General features: G+C 34.8%; 1 protein-coding gene across 1 annotated transcript in view; it reads left to right on the top strand.

The window, feature by feature from the left end:
* Positions 1 to 10,133: 10,133 nt before the first annotated feature.
* Positions 10,134 to 21,967, top strand: part of LOC145685284 (pancreatic triacylglycerol lipase-like) — a 37,891-nt gene continuing 26,057 nt past the window's right edge. The window contains exons 1-2 of the mRNA XM_081757652.1: positions 10,134 to 10,225; positions 17,097 to 17,248. Coding sequence (XP_081613778.1) covers positions 10,134 to 10,225; positions 17,097 to 17,248 — 244 coding nt within the window. The remainder of the gene's footprint in view (positions 10,226 to 17,096; positions 17,249 to 21,967) is intronic.

The following is a 21,967-nucleotide window of genomic DNA, read 5'->3' as shown; positions in this document are numbered from 1 at the left end:
CGATGACGTTACTTATATAAAGGTCCTCAGTTAATATTTGTATATAAATAAGGCTACTAAAACACCACAAAACATTTCACATTGCATTCTAATATTTCCTTTTTATTATGGCACATAATCACTACAATAAATACACACCTTAAAGATTTTTGCGTATAACTTTTTACAAGATGGTTCTGGAATTATATGTTTTTTATATATATATTTCGTTCCTAAGACTACGAATCTCTATTTTAACATAAAACAGCAACGTATATAAGCAGCAAAACAATTACATTTATATATCCTTTTCTTTCTATATATTTCTTCTTCCTTTTCTTAGATAGCAAGTACATTCTGCTCAAAGATGTTGAAATACAAGTAGGAAAATACATCTATCGTTATATTATGGTATTTCATATTATCACGCCAATTCTTCATCCTTCTCTGCTTGGATATCATGTGTGAAATATAAAGCTTGGTTCCATGCACGATGCGTAGGGCAGAGAAGAAGATATTTTTCACAGACAGGAGATGCTTGATTGTCTCTACTTCTTAAGTGTAATTTCAAATGCAAGTATTACTATTGAGTCTCGAGTGATTTTATTATTATTATTATTTCATATGAGCAATATAATTTCATATTATATTATTCTGTAATCTACTGTATTCCGATTAACCTAATAATGTTTTATGCTTACTCTGAATTCTCAAAGAAAATCTATTCTTTTTCTTTTACATTATTGTTCTTTAATAATTCATTACTTCATGAATACTTTCTACTCCAATGTATCACAGTGAGCGTAACAATATTTTTGTACTTACATTATTCATGGAAAAAATCTTTTTTCGCATTATTGTTTTTTTTTTAACTATTGATAACATATATATTGCTGTTTTGATAAATAAATGTATTTTCAAAATATATTCATTCAGTGATAAGTAAACTCAATGGTCCTATTCACCCTTTGGGTGGCCCTATTCACGCATCAACTATGGTGGACAGGGCTACTCGTAATACTTTGTCTTTTTTTAAATTTCCTCTCCAACCTTAGAGGATGTGTCAGCATTTCTGAATGGAATCAATGGCTAAGGGATGTAGGAAATATATTTACTAGAAATTCGGGAAATATATTAAATAATGAAGGAGCAGCAGGTATTTTTTTTAAAAAAAAAGTGGCCCTAATCACCCACAAATATTATAATTGAGGAGTTTGATGTAATAAAGGCGTAATCGAATTTACGCTCTTTTTGCATTGAATGCATTTGTGGCTTTTGCCATGCTTGTTTAGCCTTCTGGTAACATTTCAATTCAATATAGGAATAAAATGTTGCATATTACATTGTTTTATGTAAGAAAAAAAGACTACTTAAATTTTCAACATCGTTTTTCTCCAACTGCATGTTTCAGACCTTCGCCCTAATTGCATCAATCTCCTCAATTGTGGAATGATGATAGTAGGAATAAATGGAAAAGCCTCGAGAAAATCAATGTACATGATGTTTGTTTATCAAAAATCCCCACTTAGCGAGAGGAAGGATCGAACCAGGGATCTTCATGCACCAGAGATGAGCGCTCCATCACTAAGCCACTGCGGCAATAAGTAGATATATCTATTAAGGTTATTGTGTGGTATTAGGAATGAATAGTATACTCAAACTGAGACATACTAATAAGGGTTGGCAGATGCAACCGCCTCTGTTTACTGGCCAAAATGTTGAGTTTTGTTTAATAAAGGTATTAGTTTGCGATGACAAAAGGGAATCAAACTGGATTATTCGAATCTAGAACAACTATTCTAATGTTAAAAACCTTTTCGACTAGATAATGGACACATAGCACGTTCAGTGCAGAAGAATGTCAAGTCTATTTTAAGTCATTTGGGACATATTTCATCTTCAAAATCTCTATCTGAAGCTTCTTCCAGAGCTTAAGAAAATCCATGTCTAAACGTTGTAAACAACTCTTTGTAATGTTAAAAATAATTTGAACAGATTGTGTTGCCATCTCAGTAAACAACCGCACATGAAATATATGAAATAAGCTGAAATACTTCATTTTATTTTAAATGAAAATTCTAAGTAGTAAATTTCTAGTCTCTAAACTACAGAGATTTCTAGATATGGACATCTCAACATAACAATTGCATACTCTTTTTCTTTTCCAGCACGATTTCTTCCCTTCTGGTGCGAATATTTAGAAAACGCTCAAACACGTGTTTAATTATTTTAAATAAGAAGTTTCTAACCTTATGAGATTCGAAATATTGACATCTCTTTATAATAATTGTAGTCCCCTCTTCACTCCTTCAATCTCGAATTTCCATTCTTTCCTTAGTGATACCGTACGTCACGAAATTATGTAGTGTCCATACTAAAATAGAGATATAAGCCTATAACATATATAGTAGGCTATATATGATTTTATAGATCTTGATGAAAGTTGGCTGCTAGCCTATATAAGACTCCGCAAAATTGTTCCCAGTTGGGCCCAGTCCTCAGTCTGGCCCTGTCTATTACTGGTACCCGAAGGTATTCATTACTAGTACATATAGACTTCTCACGTGTCCATTACTAGTACAATTGCAGGCCTCACAAAAAAATAAAATAATATTTAGTCCCAGTTATTTCACAGAAAACTCCATTCAGGAATCCTACAAGGAAGAGAATAGGGTAACAAATGAGCCATTTCATAGTGCTCTAATATAAACTAACAAAATTATCGTGTAAAGAGCTATTGTGATAAAATAATCCTTAATGTGTCCATTATTGGTACACTTACTTTACAGTTATTGCACACGACCTAGCACGCAAAAGCATAATTTTTCACTTCTTGCCAATTTGCTATGTCTCTTTAAGGATGTCCAGAAAATTTCGGGTTCGGATTACCCCGTTCCATAAACCGGGTTATCTGGTTCTAGATACAGTAAGAAAGGGGCAACCGGATCCAAAACCGAGAAAAAGGTATCCTGTTCCACAATCGAGAAACGGGAATCTGGATCCGGAACCAAGAATCGGGTATCTGTTTCTAGGACCGAGAATCGGGTACCTAAATCCGAAACTGAGAAGCGGGTACTTGAATCCAAAACTGTGAATCAGGTACTCGAATAAAGAACTGAGAATTGAGTGCCGGGCTCCAGAGCTGAGAATCGGGTACTCAAAACTGGCTGGATATTGCGAAAGGTGTCCAAACACCAAAGAAATAGAAAATGTATCTGTGACAGTACATTTCTTTCTCTAAAACTGACATTGCTAAGTAAAGGATACAGAGTAAAATCATATTTTAAACAATATTGGGAGCTAATCATATGTATTAACCATGAATTTTGGTCTGTTAGAATGTAGTGATTTGTCATAATTTCTATGAGGAGAGTTATAAGCAATAAGGAAGTTTATGGCATTTATATTTCATCACTTTTCTTTCAGAAACTTTTTCTTTTATTCTTCGTACTGAGCCCAGGTTTCCTCACCCAAAGGAGCCCTAATTCATGTATTTACAGCTCTATGCTTAGGTGCTGGACAAAAAATAAAAAATAAAAATAAATAAATAAATAAAATTTTTAAAAAGTGCTCGTCTTCGAAGGAACAATGGTTTTAATGCAACAGAAGCAAGGGGAAGATCAGGTTGAATTTGGATCTTGCAAGAGCGCGCCAAGGAAATTTAAGGGCTTTGTACGATGACAAAGTTCACAGTCACGAAAATTAATATGAATAAAATTGTAGTTTTTCTCTTAAGGAAAAGCACACAAAGCCAGAAAGTTAACAGTATTAAATTTATGGCATAAAGTGAACGTAAAAGAAACCATCCATCTGTCCTTGGATCGTTCTCATACGAACCATCAAAAATGCTTAATTAGACAACCTTCACTGTTAAGATTTCATATATTGTATGTTTCAGTACTGGCTTTAGAATTGCTCCTACTAATCACTTATACGTAAATAAAAAATGTAGTACATAAAATTTCACCAGGCCAAGAAACAAAGAATATACTATGATCAGACTTGATGAGCTGCCCTTGCTTCACCCAAATAAAAGCCGTTCTGGTAGGGCGTAGTTCTTCAAGGTTGTAGTTGTACTGAAGCAGGGATGTACACTCGAAGGAATAGACATTTTCCATCTCAAAATGCGTTTGGTAACATTGCATGAGTTACAGCCTTTTCTCATTCTGAGGCGAACTGCCACGCAGGGTAGAAAGACATTCCAAGCAATGGAGTTTTTCATATATACGCGGTGGTCGCCGCAAATTTTCGCGGCGAGGAAAAACAGCTGCCTCTCCCTGCTAGAAAGCGGCGCGGCAGATTGCCACGTATAGCGAAGCGAGACATTGCAGGTAATGGAGCTCTTTACATATAGGCGTCGATCTGCCACTTGGGTGTTGGGGGAGGTAGCAAGTGTTGCCAGGAAAGAGTAGAGATTGGTTGCGATAATATGGATGTGTGTGTGTTTTAGGTATATATATATGTTTGTGTGTGTGTGTGTGTGTGTGTGTGTGGAGTGTGTTTGTGTATGTGGTTATGTTCTAGCTTAGAACACCTGGAGTGCTTTTAACCAAATTGTTACATACAATATATGGGAAAAGATAATATGTAAAAATAATCGAAAACGACCGGTACTACCGAAGTGTCGAATCCATAGGTCGTTGATTAAAAAGAGTCCAAATCAATACAAATTATTATTTTTTTATTTAATAGAAGTTTGGGATATATGTGCGGGCAGCGCTGGGCAAATGAGCTTGTAATTCTATAAATTTCTTGTGCTCCAAAATTGAAATATATACTATCAAATATTTCAACAATATTGCATATTTTACAGTCTTTGCTATATATTTAAGTACTATTTTGCTATATATATTTTGTTACATAAAAAATCGTAATCCGGATTTTAGTAATAATACTGTACCTTAGCAATGTACATTAACATCACCTTGATTATGTGATATTTGATAAATATACCGTATTTTATATATTTTATAACTCAACACTTCTATGAATGTAATTCCTTAATAGTCCCTTGAATTCAAGGACTAAGGCAGTGCTTTAAAGAGACTCGAGTCAACAGTCGGAACGCTTAAAACAAACGAATAAACCCGAAATACTATAACTATAACTATAATAATAATAATAATAATAATAATAATAATAATAATAATAATAATAACTACAGACCAGCCTTGGGCTCAGTGGTTGAGTGCTGACTTAGGATTCTGGGATAGATCTCAATCACCGACTGTTCTTAGACTTTATCCTGGTTTTCCCAGTCACAATAATTGAATATCGGGATTTTAAATATCCAGACCTGGCCGCTATTTTGCTCCAGTCTATCAATTGTGAAAACAGAATAGAAAAATCTTCTTCAAGATACCACTTTTCTTAAAAAAAAAAAAAAGGTAAACGTGTTTTTTTTTATTTTTTATTATTTTATTTATTTATTTATTTATTTATCTATTTATTTATTTTTTTATTTTATTTTTTTGCTTTCTGTCTGTCTTAATAAGGCGAGTAGAAGACACATTTTGCGTCTCTCTATTGCAACCACCACAACACGACAAGAGTCACAAGGTTTTGTTTCTTCAGTTGCACAGCAACCCTGCTCGCATATTTTTCATTCGCGGCAAAACGCCGCGTAATATAAAAGGGTACACTTCTCATGCCGCCTTAATGTGAAAGAAGCGTAACAGCTTCATTAGATAGTGCAAAAGAGGTGATGTATTACTTGTAACTTTCTGCAATTGCCATCTAGCTAGGCAACATAAACGAGCAATGTGTGCCTTTTGTATCCCTTTATCTCTATCCCTGGTTGTGGTTGCAAAAGTGTTGTTTGTTTTGCATGTTTTACATTGAACTTGTCGTATTGAACTATCAAAAAACAGCTTCTTCAGGTGGTTGTAAAGTACGTGAAGACGAGAAAATATATCTAGGTAACGAATGACATGCAGTAATAATGCTGTTCTTCTTTTTTATGATTGAAGAGGTGGCTGCGTTCGAAATTCGTATTTTGATTATTTTGGATACAATCCTCGTTGAAAATTTTGATTTGTTTTCCTCTAAATTGCCTCTCTTTCTATTCACATAAGGCGAATAATGATATTAACCAAAGTTATTTAATTGACCATTAGTTAATCAACCGGAATGTATGTTGATTCATTTTCACTACGTCGGGGGGCACAATGGCTCAGTTTTAGAGCGATTACCTCTGGGTGGTCCTGATTCGATCCCCAGCGATGTAAGTTTGTAAGGGACAACATTGTGCCTGTTAGTTTTCATGGGGAGCTCTCATTTCCTCCTACAATCTCATTCCACCAATTATTCGGTCATTAGTCACTTGCCCTAATCATCCACCTCCCTTAGCTTAAAAGCCATAATCGTGGGACGAAAAACTAAAAGATTTAATTTCATTGAAAGATTTCTTCTCATTATGTTAAGGAAACATACATACTGAGAGAAAATCGACCTTTAGCAACATTTGCTAGGTAGACGATATTCCTACCGTCGTAAAAATAAAAAATGGCTATGGTTCTCGCTTTGGAAGTTTAAGACTTATCTTGCACTCAAGGCTTGGGAAAATGTTTTAGTGGTCTAGTAGGTGGGGTCTCTGGTTCGATCCTCAGCCAGTATATTTGTGGTGGACAACTTCGAGTCCATAGGTTTTCTCGGGATACTCTCCCTCTCACTCCACCAAATCTTCCATCATCATTCACTTCCCTTAATCATCAGTAGTATCTGAGCGACTCTTGGCCTCTGGGTCCCTAGCCCGGGATCAATGTCCTATGGGTACCTAGGACCACCTGCTCTATATTTTGGCAGGGGTACCTTGGCCCACACCCTAAAATTTGGCAGGGGTACGTAGGATCCCCCATAAATTTTGCAAATTGCCAAATCTAAAAATTTAGTACGGTAACCTAGAACCAAGGTATAGGTTTTGGGGTCCATCTCGTTCCTTTTCATGGGTAAAAAGTTGCCAAAAATTCAAATTTCGCAGGGTTTTTTTTACCTAATTTATCAGCTTTGATGGTGTTTTATTACCTTATATGGCTGTATGGGCACGTACAGGGGTATATCCCCTTTCATAAGATATAGGTACATTGGTCTTCGTCCCCTTTCATGAGTAAAAAGTTGCCAAAGTTTAGTACGACCACGTATTTGCCATGAGGTCATTTTCTCCTAAGTAATTGAAGTTATTTGAATGGAGGCGTCTCTCTTCACGTGTATAACAAAGTGGTGAGAAAATTTGAAATTCTCCATGATTACGTGGTTTATGGCGTGCATTTCCTTAAAGTGGTGGTGTGGTAGCTGACTCCTGGTGGGAACTTCTCTTTGTTATTTTGGTGATAGCTGTCGATTTGTCTTTGAGCGGTGTTTTCTGTACCATGATGAAGGAAGTCTTATTGGTGGTTCTGATCTAGACTGCATTTTGTTTTATCGTTGAAGTCAAGCCACTGCACACTGCTACGTCGTCTCATAGACTGCAATTAGCTATATATATATAACGTGACAGTTGACAGAGAAATATATAATATGAATCTATCAGACTCTTGGTTTAGCTATACTTTTTTCAAACCCGTAAATCAAGCTACTGAACATAAGAGAAAGTCCGTAAGTCAGCTGAGTATGGACCTGAATCTGAATAATAAGTAATTGTGTATGCTCTCTGACCCGACTCTCAGTTTAGAACTTAAGAATTCTATTACATTTAATACCGTAATCAAAAGATTCTCAGTTCAGAACTAAAGACTTCTATTGCATTTAATAAAGTAATCATACTTGAAATACCAATCCGGAACACGAGTACCCGAAACTAGAAACTAGAATCGAGTCCTCAATTCCAGAAGCGTGAATCAGGTACAATGATCCAACCAAGAATCTGTTATTACTTGCAATAGTAAATATTTGCACTTGCATTTCGATCTTTCAAATGATATTCCGAGCTTTGTTAATCGTTTCGGTTATTCTGACAGATCTGTTTGGGTCTGGGCGCTCGTCATCTTCCAGACTAAGTTCCAGCACTGAACATGTTATTTTAAAACATGCCAACTAGAACGGCAACTTGCCCTATAAATGTTTTGCAACATCTCTAATGTTTCCGTTGGAGTTTTCTGTAAATACGCACACAACTTGATATACACTCTTTGTTTCTTGTTGAAATAGTACGAGGTGTCACCACACGATACTGGTGAACTGCCAAATTGGAAATTTCCGTGTATGTTTCATATGCAAGATTCACCACTATGAGAAACTTCGGTGCCTAACCAAGTTCGCAGAAAAGAAAGTAGTAAAAATATCCACCCTGTGAAGGTATAGGAGTACTCCCTCCGGTGCCTATACGTAACCTCGCCTCTCACTAGGTATTTTCTTTAAATATTTATTTAAATTGAGTTTAATCAATGAAACAGTCATTACTTATTAATCTTCCCATGATAGATTTTCTATCAAAAATAATTTTACCGTCCGATGATATAGAAACGTCTCTCAAGCATGTGAATTCCTAACATCATAAAGTATTAAACAGTTAGAGTGTCTTATAAGTGAAATTCTTGATTGAAGTGTGCAAATGATTATCTCTCTATTGAAACTATTTTATATAATGTACTGCTCATATTCTAATTAATTTTCAATTCTCAGGTTATTCATTTTTGTGTGGTTAGAAAATATTTGTTATTGGTTGTTTCATTGTTTATAAAATAAGTTGATATTTTAAGCCGCTCTGGTTAAGTCGTAGAAGCTGATGTTCCAAATTTATGTATAATGACATTACATTTTTTTTTACATAATTGTGCATGTACAATTTATAATCTTTCCACAAATCAAGATAGTTTAATCTGAAAAAACTCAACATATAATCTTCAACATAAGAATGACGTCTAAATGGTTGCTAGAGAAGTGAATACCTTTACGTTCAATTCTATATAAAAACATGGGTTCCGAAATGAAATAAAAATGAAATCCTTCAATTTTACTTCCCAAGTTTTCGCCCTTGACAATAAAGAAGACGGATAATTAATTAAAGTGAATAATTATGAAAAAAACTAGTGGAATGTAGTGGTGGAAATATAGTAGTGAAGAATAGGAGTTGAAAGAACATTAAACCAATTCCAGATTTGTCAGGGAATTTTAACTGAAATTAGGCTATGCTAGCATCTATAATCAAACAGCAGACTCAATCAACACAATATTTGACAACCAACAGTTGAAAGTGGCCTTACTGGAAGAGTGGGGAATCGCCTCACAGGCTAGCATCGACAACCTGGTCTAATCTATGCCAAACAAATATGCTGCAGTTGTAGCATTTTGGGTAATCCAAATATCTTATTAGAGGTATATTTTGTTGTGCAAATTTCCATTTCTGTAATGGCACTGTGATATTCCTGCGATGTCTTCTTGTGTGTTTTTTTTTTTTTTCATTCAAATGCATCGATCACTCCTAAAATTGAGCTGGCCGGGAGAAGACAATCTTATATTTTCTAACTTTCGAGTAAAGTGGAACAGAAAGTTCAACACTCCCATGCAACGCAATGTAGTTACACATACTAAACAACTCTCCAGTGTTATCTGCAGGTATATTGACAAAATTAAACCATCTACATATGGTTTTGTTGTCTAATCCGAACCCATTCCACCTAATAACTTAATTTTATTAGAAGCACCCGCTGTGGCTCAATGGCCGAGCGATCACCTCTGGTGCGTAGGGTCTCTGTTTCGATCCCAGTTCGGACAAAACACCGTATGCGTGTAACAAACACCGTTGGTTACACGACATTACATTTATTGCTTTCAACATTGTAGACATTTCTCATCATCACCGTCTCCTTTAGCCTAGCCGGTATAATCGAGGGGCGTAAAACTAAAAGATTTCATTTCATTTCAATTTTAATTTCATGAGCAATATCGTGTACAATTGTCTTCTCCCGAACTGCTCAATTCATTCGTGTTCACCACCTAGCACAGGAGGATTGCAGTGATTATAGTAACAACTTCCAAAACCAGATATATCGGCAATTTCGATATTATCCGTTGGTATTTCCGTTTGCTCCTGTAAATGTTTTGACCAATGAGCTAACTTGAATACTTCACTTAGACAAAATATGTTGTAGAGTAGACTAGAGTGCATTGAATTCTTGCTTACTTACATATTTGTCCGTTTTACTTTTCAAGTAACAATGAATGTTACGTTTGAAGGATATTTCTTCAGAGCACTTCCTGTACGTCGCCTAAAAGAGGATGAAGATATTGTTTTCAAGCTTTTCACAAGGTAAGGAAAGTGAAGTACTTATTAACAAGGTTACAATTTTTATATGTATTTGGTAGATTCAATTCAGAGATGTCTAATCGCCAATAGACCAAAAAATATTCAAGCTATTATAATGATACTAATGTTCGTATTTTACAATTATTTGGTACTCACTTTTAAACATTTTCCAAAATGAAAAAAACAAGGGCTTTTGACTCAGGAAGTGCTGTATCACCTCACGACCCGCTCGAGAGAGTAATACTTCCACAAGTACGTTTTTTCGCGCGCTACTCTAGCCAGCTGTTTTACGCGCTATCCTAGCCAGTTGTTTTAAGTTGGTCACAAAATCTATATCATGGAGTACAAGGGGAACAAAACGAGCCTTATATCATAGAGTACAAGGGCAACAAAACGAGCCCTGCTGGGCTTCTAACTCGTTCCTACTACTACTACTACTTATCTGCACAAAAGTAAGTAAATCACATTTTTGAGTATTATTTTCGTATTATTTTAATTTAAAAAGTGTTATAAAAATGTAAAAAAAACTTTCCTCGGGCCGGGTTTGGACACACGCCAAAAGAGATTTTCGTTCTTAGCATAAAGCGCTAGCCCACTCGGCCACGAGGACCGTCAACAACCTTCGTCTGAATTCTGCTATTTGAATGCAACGTGGCAAGACATAGATAACGCCAACCAATCAGAACTGTGTTTTTCGTTTCTACTTCCGGGAGCATTACTCTCCTGAGCTAGTCTTATCACCTCAGAGGTTTTCGAAGAAGTCTTGAAAGACTCAAGCGATTGTTTTACTCCCTTTAGTGATCTCTGTGTGTAGTCTGCGTGTGCTGCAGATTGTTGTTTAGTATCATTTACTGAGTGCAAGGAAAATGAACGGACATTGAAACAAGGCAGATGCTATATTTACTCCAGAATTAGAGACAGGAAGACCACGGAATGCTGCTTGAAGTGTCAAAAGCCGATTTGCGCGTAGCGTTAACAACTTCTTTGCGGAATCTGCGAGCGCTAAAAGGAGCAATGTATTCCTTACTTTAGTTCATTATAAAGTATATCAAATGCCATTGTTTATTCATTTTACAAGTCCAGTAAGGAAAAAAAAAAGTATCTGTGATGTTTCAGCATCCCACTAAATATTAACCCCTTTCGTTACAGTGACATCCATGTGGATGCCATGAAAACGTAATCCTTATTAAGGGTCGTGTTAATTCTGGAGATGAAATTTGTTAGTGGATGCAAGACAATACTTACTTCTACTATTTCTCCTTAGGTGACAGCATCTTACTGACAGAAAAGACAAAACAAAAATGTCTACGTAGATGGCAAGCCTAAGGGAGCATTCAATCACAACACACGTGTTTGTTTTGACAATAAACAATTAGCAACTTGTTATTTTCTATTTCGAGACCAGAAAAGAAAAAAACTTTGTCTTTGATCTCTGGCCAGTGTTGCTAACCTGAAGCAGCATAAAATCCCTTCAAAGCATCAAAAATTTTCCTTTTTCAGTCCAAATGCTCCACATTGCAAATAATTATTTTTATCAGTAATGTAAATGCTCTCCTCATGCGCGCACAATAACTATGCCCTATATAACGGTTTAGAGGCAATCTTTTAACAGTAAATAAAACCCGTATTCACCAGTATGCGCAGGACATTGGGAGTTTTTATTTTTTTTTTATTTTTAAAGCCTCCACTTCCCCCTGCCTTGGCCGATTACTTTCGGACTTATTTACGGCAGACGCAACTGCCTCTTGCCTTTATTTCTCTCTCTTATACTTTGTTTTTTCTTTATTTATCTCTCTGTCTTTTCGGCTGTCAAACCTCAGCAGATTGAGGTGAGACACATTTCTTTTCAGCATGGCACCTAATATTTAAAACCATGCCCTTATATTTCTCTCTCTTTTTTTTGTTTTTTTTATTAATTTCCTTTATTTATCCTTTTACATGCAGAAAATAACCTGAAAGAAGAAAGAAAATAATTGATTAGTACATAAGATAAATGAGTGGAAAGCAGCACATTCCCCACCCTGAAAAGTAAAATATTAAAAGAAAAATAAACAAAACACAGTGTAAAAAACATTCTCATTTGGTGTTAACTGTCTTGTAGTTTCTTCTTTCTTCCATGATTCTCTATGCTTTTATCACACTGTTTCTCATATGCGTTTATTACACTAACACGCACTACACTGACACACACACAATGTTGATAGAGGTTATAGAAATAAAACGAAATAAATAAATAAATAAAAAGAAACGTAAGTTTGTACTATAGTTCTGGGTGTTTGCCAGAACTTTAAAATTGTTTCTATTAGAATTTGATTTTTTTTTATTTGTATCTTTTCAAAGTGCCATTTGTTCAATTACCTTCTTCGTTGGGTTCGTTCATTCCATAGGTTTCTCACTACATGCTCTGTTATTTTTTGAAAATTATCGAATTTTGTTTTATCCTGCCGTAAGCTAGTCCAATCTTCATCACTAAGTTCATCTCTGAAATTCCTTATTTCTTCACTAGTTACGTAATTTTCACAATTCCATATTACGTGTTCAGGTGTTTGGATTTCTCCACATGAACACATTTCGTCATTTTCAATATTTAGTCTTTTCAAATGTGTTTTGAAGGGTCCATGTCCCGACAGTGCTTCCATAGTTTCCTTCTTTATTTCACCAATTTCTTTCCTTACTTTGATAGTTGGTATGTATTCTTTGAGCTTTTCTCCTTTTGTTGTGGTGTACCATTCCTCCTGCCATTTTCTTTCTATCAACATATTTAGTTCGTCTTCGTTATTCGGATTTGTACCTAGAATCTCTATTATTTTTATAGTTTCATTATTTGTTTTCCATCGTTTTATTGCTTCTCTTAGTATTTGGTAGTGGATTGGTTCTTCTAGTGCAAGCACTTGTAAGGATTCTATCGGTAGTGTTTTGATTATTCCTATTGTTCTAATTATAACTCCTCTCTGAACTCTGTTTATTTGTTCCCTTAATTTTTTATTTGCAAATATTCTGTGAGCCCAGATGCTGGCACAGTATTTTACTGTTGGCATTATTACAGCATTGCTGTACGTTTGTAGGGTCTTTTTGGGTATCTTATAGTCTTTCCTTGCAATTGTGAGTATTTTATGTGCTACTTTCTTTCCTTTGTCAGTTACGTTTTCGACATGTTTAGCATTGTTCAGTTTATCGTCAATCCATACTCCCAAATACTTGAATTCTTTCACTCGTTCAATTTTTTGGTTATTTATCTTTAATATTGGATCTCTTTGTATAGATTGGCCGAATATCGTGTATTTAGTTTTATTTCCTGATAGTTTCAGTTTATTTATTTCGCACCATTTCTGAAGCGTGTGTAAGACTTGGTTCCCTTTCCTCTCAATTTCGTCTCTTGATCGTGCTGATACGACTATTGCGATATCATCTGCATAGCCGACTACTCCTTCCGTGTCTTCCATAATTTCCAGTGTTTTTAGGCAGGGTTCGATAACGATGTCCCACATCGTTGGACCGCATATGGATCCCTGTGGACATCCCTTTGTTGTATATGTGGTAATGTTATTATTTGGTGCCTTGTAAGTGACCTGTCTTTCGTTGCAGTATTCTAACATTAGCTGGTATAGTGATTTAGGTACTTTCATTTTTTTAAATTGTTTGAAGAGTGATGGCCACCACAAATTGTCAAAAGCTCCACTGATATCAACATAGATTACTACCTGGTACTTGTCTATTTTTCCATTTTCTATTAATTCTAAAAGCCTTCTTATAGCTGTCTCCGTACTTTTCTTCTTCCTAAAGCCATGCTGTAGCTTATCTCTTTCTATGTTTCGATATTTGCTAAGTCTGTTAGTGATTACCCTTTCGAATATTTTTCCTATTATATTTAAGAGACAGATAGGTCTATACGCCTTAGGGTCGTCATTTCTTTTATCTTCGCTCTTTTTTATTATTACTAAGTTTGAGTGTTTCCATATTTTAGGAATTCTTTTCGTCTTGAGGCATAAATTGTAGAGTCTTGATAGATATGGTGACCATGTATCTGCATTTTCCATGAAAATTTCTGATTTTATCATGTCTGGACCTGCTGCTTTCTTCTTTTTTAACATTTTTATGTAATTACTTATTTCTTGATTGGTTGTTTCTTCCATAATTTCGTCGTTTATTGGTAAAATTTTCATTTCTTCCCTCATTTGTTTGTGCACCTCGTCATCGTCTTCTTTTTCGTCCTTGGGTAAAAGTTTTTCCATTAAAAATTTTATGGTGCTTTCCCATCCTTTAGTAAAACTTCCGTCATCTAAAGGTTGAGAGAGTTGTTGGCTTCTTTATTTTCTGACTAATTATTTTATATGGTTCACCCCAAATGTCTATGTTAGTATTTTCTTTAAGGTAGTTCTTCCAACTATTTACTTTCATATCTTTCATTTTGTTTTCATATATTTCTTTTTGCTCCCTGTATTTTCTTAGTCGTATTTGTTTCAATTCTATTTCCCACGTCTCTTGATATAATTTCCTAGCTCTTCTCGTTTTTAGTTTTAAGTCTTTTAGTTCATTATTCCAAAAGGAGTTGTTTTTATTTGATTTTCCATTTAATGTTCGTGTTTTAGTTGAACTTATAATTGCTTTAATTATTTCAGTTTCCAATGTTTCAGCTATTTCATCAATATCGCTATCGTCTTCAATTTGTGGCAATTTAATTGTCTCCCAAAATTTAGTCCAATTTATTCTTTTTGTGTTATATATTACAGTTTTATCGTTTTCATTTAGATTGTTAGAATTTGTTTTGCTGCTTATCTCGAATAGTATTGCGTTATGATCACTTAGGGTAGCCGCGTCTTGTACCCTCCAATTTGTTATTCTGTCGCTGAGTTGCAATGTTGTTAGTGTTATGTCTATGTTTGATTCACCCCCTTGTCTACTCCTGTACGTGGGCGGATGACCTTCCTCATTTATTACTACCAGATCATTTTCTGCTATCATTTCTTCTACTTTCTGTCCTCTGTCGTCTGTATATCTACTCTGCCAAATAGATTGGGAGTGTGGGTGCCAGATCTAAAGTACCACTATATGGAATGTCGTCCTCCCCCCTTTTCCCTAAGAAAAGATAGCATCATTGCATCCGACGCTGCGTCGGCGACGCACGGCACATATGCAGACGGGAAATAGTTTACACGTAATTTCTTCTCAGTTTTTAATAATTCAACATAAAAAAAGTTTGTCTAATGGGGATGCCAAGGAACCTATGGCACCCACGTTGCGCACGCCTGTGCCCGTATTATAGCACGCATAGCAAAATGGCACCTGGATTGCACAGGGTTAATGTATGTAATTTTTCATATGTGTTCATGGGTTAATACAGAGGATAAAGGTAAATAGTATGTCTTCCTTCTAAATCACAACATATTTCTGAGCTCATAATTTATATATATATATATATATATATATATATATATATATATATATATATATATATATATATATATATATATATATATATATATATATATATATATATATAATGGTTGCAATAATTTGATGCAAGTATACATGAAAGTGTGGATTCTACAGTTAGAGAGTAGTCACCTTATAAGAATTTGAGAAAAGATACTGTATATTGTCATCGCCGAACAGGAGTCATAAAACCCAAGAGGTGGGAGGAAAAATACCAGCTAACGAAAGCATACAAAAACAGTTCTTGTCACTGAAATGGAATGGAAACATCAATTTATTTGCATGGAGCGCAAGGTAGCGCCCCGGACACTAAAAAACTATTAACTTAGTAAATGTTCTGACATTCCATCAACTTTCTTTCCAAAATAAAAAGGTATACGAGTCAACGGATGTCAATACCAAATATCATGTCGTAAGAGAGAGAGAGAGAGAGAGGGAGGGAGAGAGGGAAAAGCTTCAGCTTTAAATTACTGTACGTATTTTAAGAAGAGGCATCTGAATTCACATACACATGGCAAAACTATGATCATGAACTTTCAAAATAATACGCTTCACGTACGTATCCGCAAGAAAACTAGTTATAAACGATTTAGTATCAACGTTGCAATCACAGGTAAGCAATATATTATTCATAAATGTAGTAGATGAAACTCGAGTTCTATCTGTATTAATTAATGGTACAGACCTGGAGATAACATACGAGGGAGTGCAAGGTTCACAGTTAGCAGGAAACGCACTATCTTGTCAAGGAAGTAAATGTACACCTGTTTGCGAGTTTGTAATTCCTTCTTCGACTGGTACAGAGAATATTAGGATTAAATTAGTAAAAGCTACAGTTTTGTGCGGAGAAACAATACAAGTATAAAATACATTACGTAAGAGAGCAAAAGTAATAAATACAATAATGAATAGTAGAGATAAGTGACGACATAGCAAAGCATAATGGCACCTGGAATGCAAAGGGTTAATGCACGTGGTTTTGCCTGTGGGTTCATGGGTTAATACAGGGGATAAAGCTAAATAGTATGTCTTCCTTCTAAATCACAATTTGTGTTTTAACCTTTTTAATTGGGGCGTATCTCTGTGACCACGTGACAATGACCACCGAAGTTTAAAAAGATATGATGGAACTATGCGGGGCATAGATTACGTCTCTGAACGTATTCTTGGAGACGGCCAAATCTTCTTTTATTATACATGTCTAAAGTCCTCTCCCATATTCAGCATCGCCTTCTATCACGTCTGAAGACGTGAAATGTTCTCCAGTCATGATGGTAAGCGTAAATTAAACTACTTCATACGCGTATTGTATTTGATTTTCATAGTAAGTACTTACTGTTATAAAACACTTTTATATATTACTACGTAGTATTCCTTGATAATATAGCTATATTTTTATCTATTTACGGAAAATGTAAAACTAAGAGTTTTTTTTTTTCAGTGAGAACAAAGGGAATTATCAACTATTGAAAATCAACAATGACCAATTGTTGGAATCATCTAATTTAGATTTCAAACGACCAACAGTGATGTTTATTCATGGTTTCTCAGAACCCGGAGAAGATAATAGAAGTGGTTTAAGAATTAAAAATGGTAAGTGTTTCCAAAGTATTATAGGGAGCTAGCTTGTTTACCAGCGGGGACTGAGGTAAAGGGGGAAAACTTTCAACAATTTTTCTGCCTGAATCTTGCAATACTCCCTTACCCTCCTTCTATATGTCAGCGTTGCCAGGGTTAAAAAATTGTCATATGAATGTCATCCTGAAGAGAGTGTGAGTTGGTTATTTGTTGCGTGCTGTTGTGGTTGCAGTTTTGGTGCTTATTATTCATTTGACAATGGCTTCACAGCATAAGAGAGAGCCAACTATACACAGCGAAGCTAGAGAAGTAATAAGGAAGGCCATAGTGAAGTGCGACGAAGGAGCGAGGGAGAAAAAACTGAAGCATTTGTTATCACAGCCTAATTTGCGTGTGTCCACGTATACAGTGATCTTTGATAGGGATTGCATAATTGCATAAATTCTTTGAATTAAGTGAGTATTAGCTGATTTTTTTGATAACGCACTGGCAACCCTGCCCAAGACCGTCGAGTGACCGTTTCTTGGTGACGGGGTGGGGCACCTGTCAATCAACTCTGAATTCCTCAGCCTCGCATTAAAGCCAGCTCCCTATAATACTGGGAGAGGAGTAATACCAGTAGTAGGGGGTCTATTACTTAGTTTATTGTCGTTAAACTTTCTTTTAAGTTAGTGCTGTTAATTTAATATCCCATCCACAATTACGCACCGAAGCTAAGGCAGACAGAATGGTGATGAATGAAAATGGTAGACTGAAGAAAGTGGGAGGTAATGGGAGAACTACGAGAAAACTTCCACACACTTTATTTATTCATCACAAAGAACACTCAGTGCAAGTTGTGATCGAACTAGGGGCTCCACACACACAGAGTTGCCGCTGATCGGTATTTTACCGGCAGACGTATTTTTTCAGGCTCAACTACTGTATATTTTTCAACATATAAAACAGAATTATTCTTAATCTATTTGAAGGATTATGAGATAATCATGTGCCGGTAATTTTATTACTCATATTTCTCAGAGTTCGCAATCCTATACTCACAAGAAGTGAATGTTCTACCACTGAACCACCGAGGCCTCTCTTTTAAGTTATTGATTTTTAAATGTCATATATTGCATTTCTAAAACCCAGAAGTGTTATTGCATTAAGAGTAAAGGATTTGAAAAAAAAAGTTGACATAACTTAGAATATAAGATTTTATCTCATGTTTAGTACCAGAGTTACTATCTCCTACACAAAAAGTGTTTGTTTTTACGATAAATTATTTAACAGTCAATTGCTCTCGACTATCGTATTCATATTTGAACTGTCTGAAGCCATAAGTATATTTTCATACTGTAGGAAATTCGTCCTTGTGTTAACTGTGGCAATTTGACATGACTGCTACCAAAAAGGAATATTATAAATAAAAAGAGTTTGCTGTTTTATTTTATATTCACCTGGATCAGTAATAATAATAATAATAATAATAATAATAATAATAATAATAATAATAATAATAATAATAATAATAATAATAATAATAATAACTTTATTTAATGACATATTTAAAGTGCTAGGAACAGCGTTAGCCATGTATAGCACTGTGCAAGGTTGTTGAACACCTGCACATAACACAATTTAAAGGCCCAAAATTCAAAGTTACACCATACAAGAGTACAATTGTAATATTTCATAGTTTGAAACTGAGTCATATAAAATAAGATACAAGAAAGTAAAACCACTAAAGTAGCCCTAATCCTAATGATTAGGTTGTCTAATAATAAAATATAAATACAGCTATTTATAAAAATTCATGTATGAGCCGTTACAACAGGATAAAATAGATAAGATAAAAATATTAAAAACCTAACACAGCCCTAGTTTCTAAGAGTCCTGTTTTCTGCTGTTAAACATAGTGAGTAAAGTGGTTAATACAGATTTCTTTGTACCGTTCTTACACAATAAATTTCTTTTCCTTACTTGGTGAGTTGGTACTCTGTATGATATATTATTTACAAGGTACTCACTGTACAATTTATTTTCTAAAATGGACTAAAAATCTTACCGGTTGTTGTTCTCTTCTTTCTGATAAAAGTTCTAGATTAAAAACCTCTAATGACCTCTCGTAGTCACAATAATATTGGTACAAATGTAAATGAAAATATACACATTTTATAAACCTTTTTTGGGCCCTTTCTATTTTATCATTATTTGTTTTGCCAATGTTCCACCAAATCGCACTTGCGAATTCAGGTTTAGGTCTGATAATAGTTTTCTATAGTCTTGTATACGTAGTATGGTTACTGAAATTCGACAAGTTTCTAAATTAATTGTCTGTTAACAACGTTTGCTTGTTTGATGACGTCGTTCACATGAATTTTGAATGTAAGTTGACGATCAAAAGTTACTCCAAGATCCCTGACAGATTTGACCATTTCTATAGTTTTACTATTTATACTATATTTTGTTACCAAGTACTGTATTTTCTTTGTGTGTGTTACATGTTTGCATTTGCTGCTATTTAAATTCATATCGTTATCCCACGCCCATCTTTAAATGCTATCTAATACCCTTTGGATGCATGTTTTTTCATTTACACTTGTCACCGTTTTAAAAACTTTTACATCGTCAGCATATAATAAAATCGTTATATCTTCAACGTTATACGTTATACCATTAATAAAAAACTGTAAACACTAATGGTCCTAGGGCTGACCCTTGACGAATACCCTTTAAGATTTCTTCTTCATCTGATAGCACATTATTAGCTTTTACTTTAAAAGTTCTATTACTAAGAAAGCTTTTGAACCATGCTATAAATTGTGGTGATAGACTTAAATAGTCTAATTTTTGTAATAACAAAGAGTGTTGTACCATGTCAAATGCTTTTGAGAGGTATATATATATATATATATATATATATATATATATATATATATATATATATATATATATTAGGGTGGTCCAAATTTATATGGGGAAAAATAAATTTAGGAATTTCTTTGGACTCACCCCCTAAAATAGTTCCATATGGAACCAAATTAAACCAGGAGAAAAATTAGATCCATTGAATAATTTTAAATGGTGCCCCAAACAACCTAAAATTTTGAATGCGTTTACAATACATAGTGTATGGGGGAAAATCTGGAATAAACTCTCGTAATTTAGAAACGGCTCAAGGGAATGAAAAGATATCTTGGATAATGGAACCAGAGGAAGAGACCAACCTAATCTTGTATACGTTATCATGGCGGCCGTCTTGAAGTCCGCCATCTTGATTTCAAGTCAAAATTTTTAAGTAGGAAGATGGTCATGTGACATATCTTTTCGAGGTAGCATTTCACCAGATGCACAAATCTGGTATTATTTTCAAGTTACGTATATTTATGTATGAGTTATTTCGTGTGAAAAACAAAATGCTTCATGTAATGTTATTTTATTGCAGTTATGGAACATAGATATGTAAGAATTTTGGAAGTCTTTTACATAAACTGAAACAAACTGCTTGTTCGCTTTGAACTACAAACACATTTTTTTTCCATCAAGATGATTCATAGACCATTATGAGGAAAAAGAAAAATTATAACTTGGAAGAAATTGAAATATCCCTTATTTATGTAGTATCTTTTTGGTAAGTTATGAATCTTATTTGCTACATAGTTCACTTCGTCGCATATAGGAAAAGATTGTCCATGGGCCTTTATTATCTGCAAAAGAAACTGTTTGTGCTCCTTATGTTTCGTAAGAACGTTGTTGTAATCTTCTATTAGTTACACTCCCCTTTCTGCACACCGTTTGTTACGTGGATGAATTAAACTATTGTCTTTCCTTGAAGATAGTCATTGTTATTTGGCCATGAAGTCGGATCACACTCAAGAAACCCTTTGGATATTTTAAATCTCTCGAGGAAAATTTGTTTGTTGTAACAAAATCACTAATTTCTCTTTTCACAAGAATTTTTATGGTATCATCTCTTGCGTCAAGCCTCTTTGCTGCTTCACGGTTTCCCCTTATAGTTTTAATTCTTTCAACCATTTTTTGCTTTTCCGTTATGGTAACTACATAATCAAAAAACTCCAATGCTACGTATTCCTCAGTCAAGTACCAGAGTCAGCGTGAAAATTTAGAAAGAGCCACTTCAGATAATTCAGCATCTATTTGTCTTTAACTGTACAAATCTTTCAAAAATTGTGGATCTTGTAATGGTGAATGGGATGTTTGATCACATTTAAGCCAACTGTGAACATATAGTCGGATCAGAAAGTGCATACTCTCCGAAGATCCGTTTCTATTTGCTTCGTTAAACGAAATTGTTGGCGAAAGAGAAATATTTTAAATAGTAGCTTGCTTTTCCATGCAGTAGCTCTACCTTACATGGTGAATTGCTTCAGGCAAACGAAAGAAAACTTCTAAAGGAGGTATACCACCCAAGAATGTGATGGTCAGTTCTAAAAATTCCCTGTAATCTTCTCTGCAGTGTCCTGCTTCTACAAGTTTGATAGCAAAATTCAACACTTCATTTCTTACATCGGAAATATTGTTTGTTACATCATCATCAATTCCTGGAATAAAGTTAGTGTAATCTATTCTACACCACTCGTTCTGAAAACACCAATAGGAGAACGTCCGGTCCAGATGCAAACGAAACAACACTTATGAAATACACATTTTAAAACTAATTCATAAATGTGGTGTCTACAAGGAAGGTATAGAAGGTTATTTTGGAGCTACTGCTCTAACAGAATGCAAGCA

The sequence above is a fragment of the Thermobia domestica genome, chromosome 5, assembly GCF_964235325.1.
Source record: "Thermobia domestica chromosome 5, izTheDome1.hap1.1, whole genome shotgun sequence".
NCBI classification, from domain to species: Eukaryota; Metazoa; Arthropoda; class Insecta; order Zygentoma; family Lepismatidae; genus Thermobia; species Thermobia domestica.
Note: the sequence above shows the minus strand (reverse complement) of the source record. Positions and strands in the feature narration are given on the sequence as shown.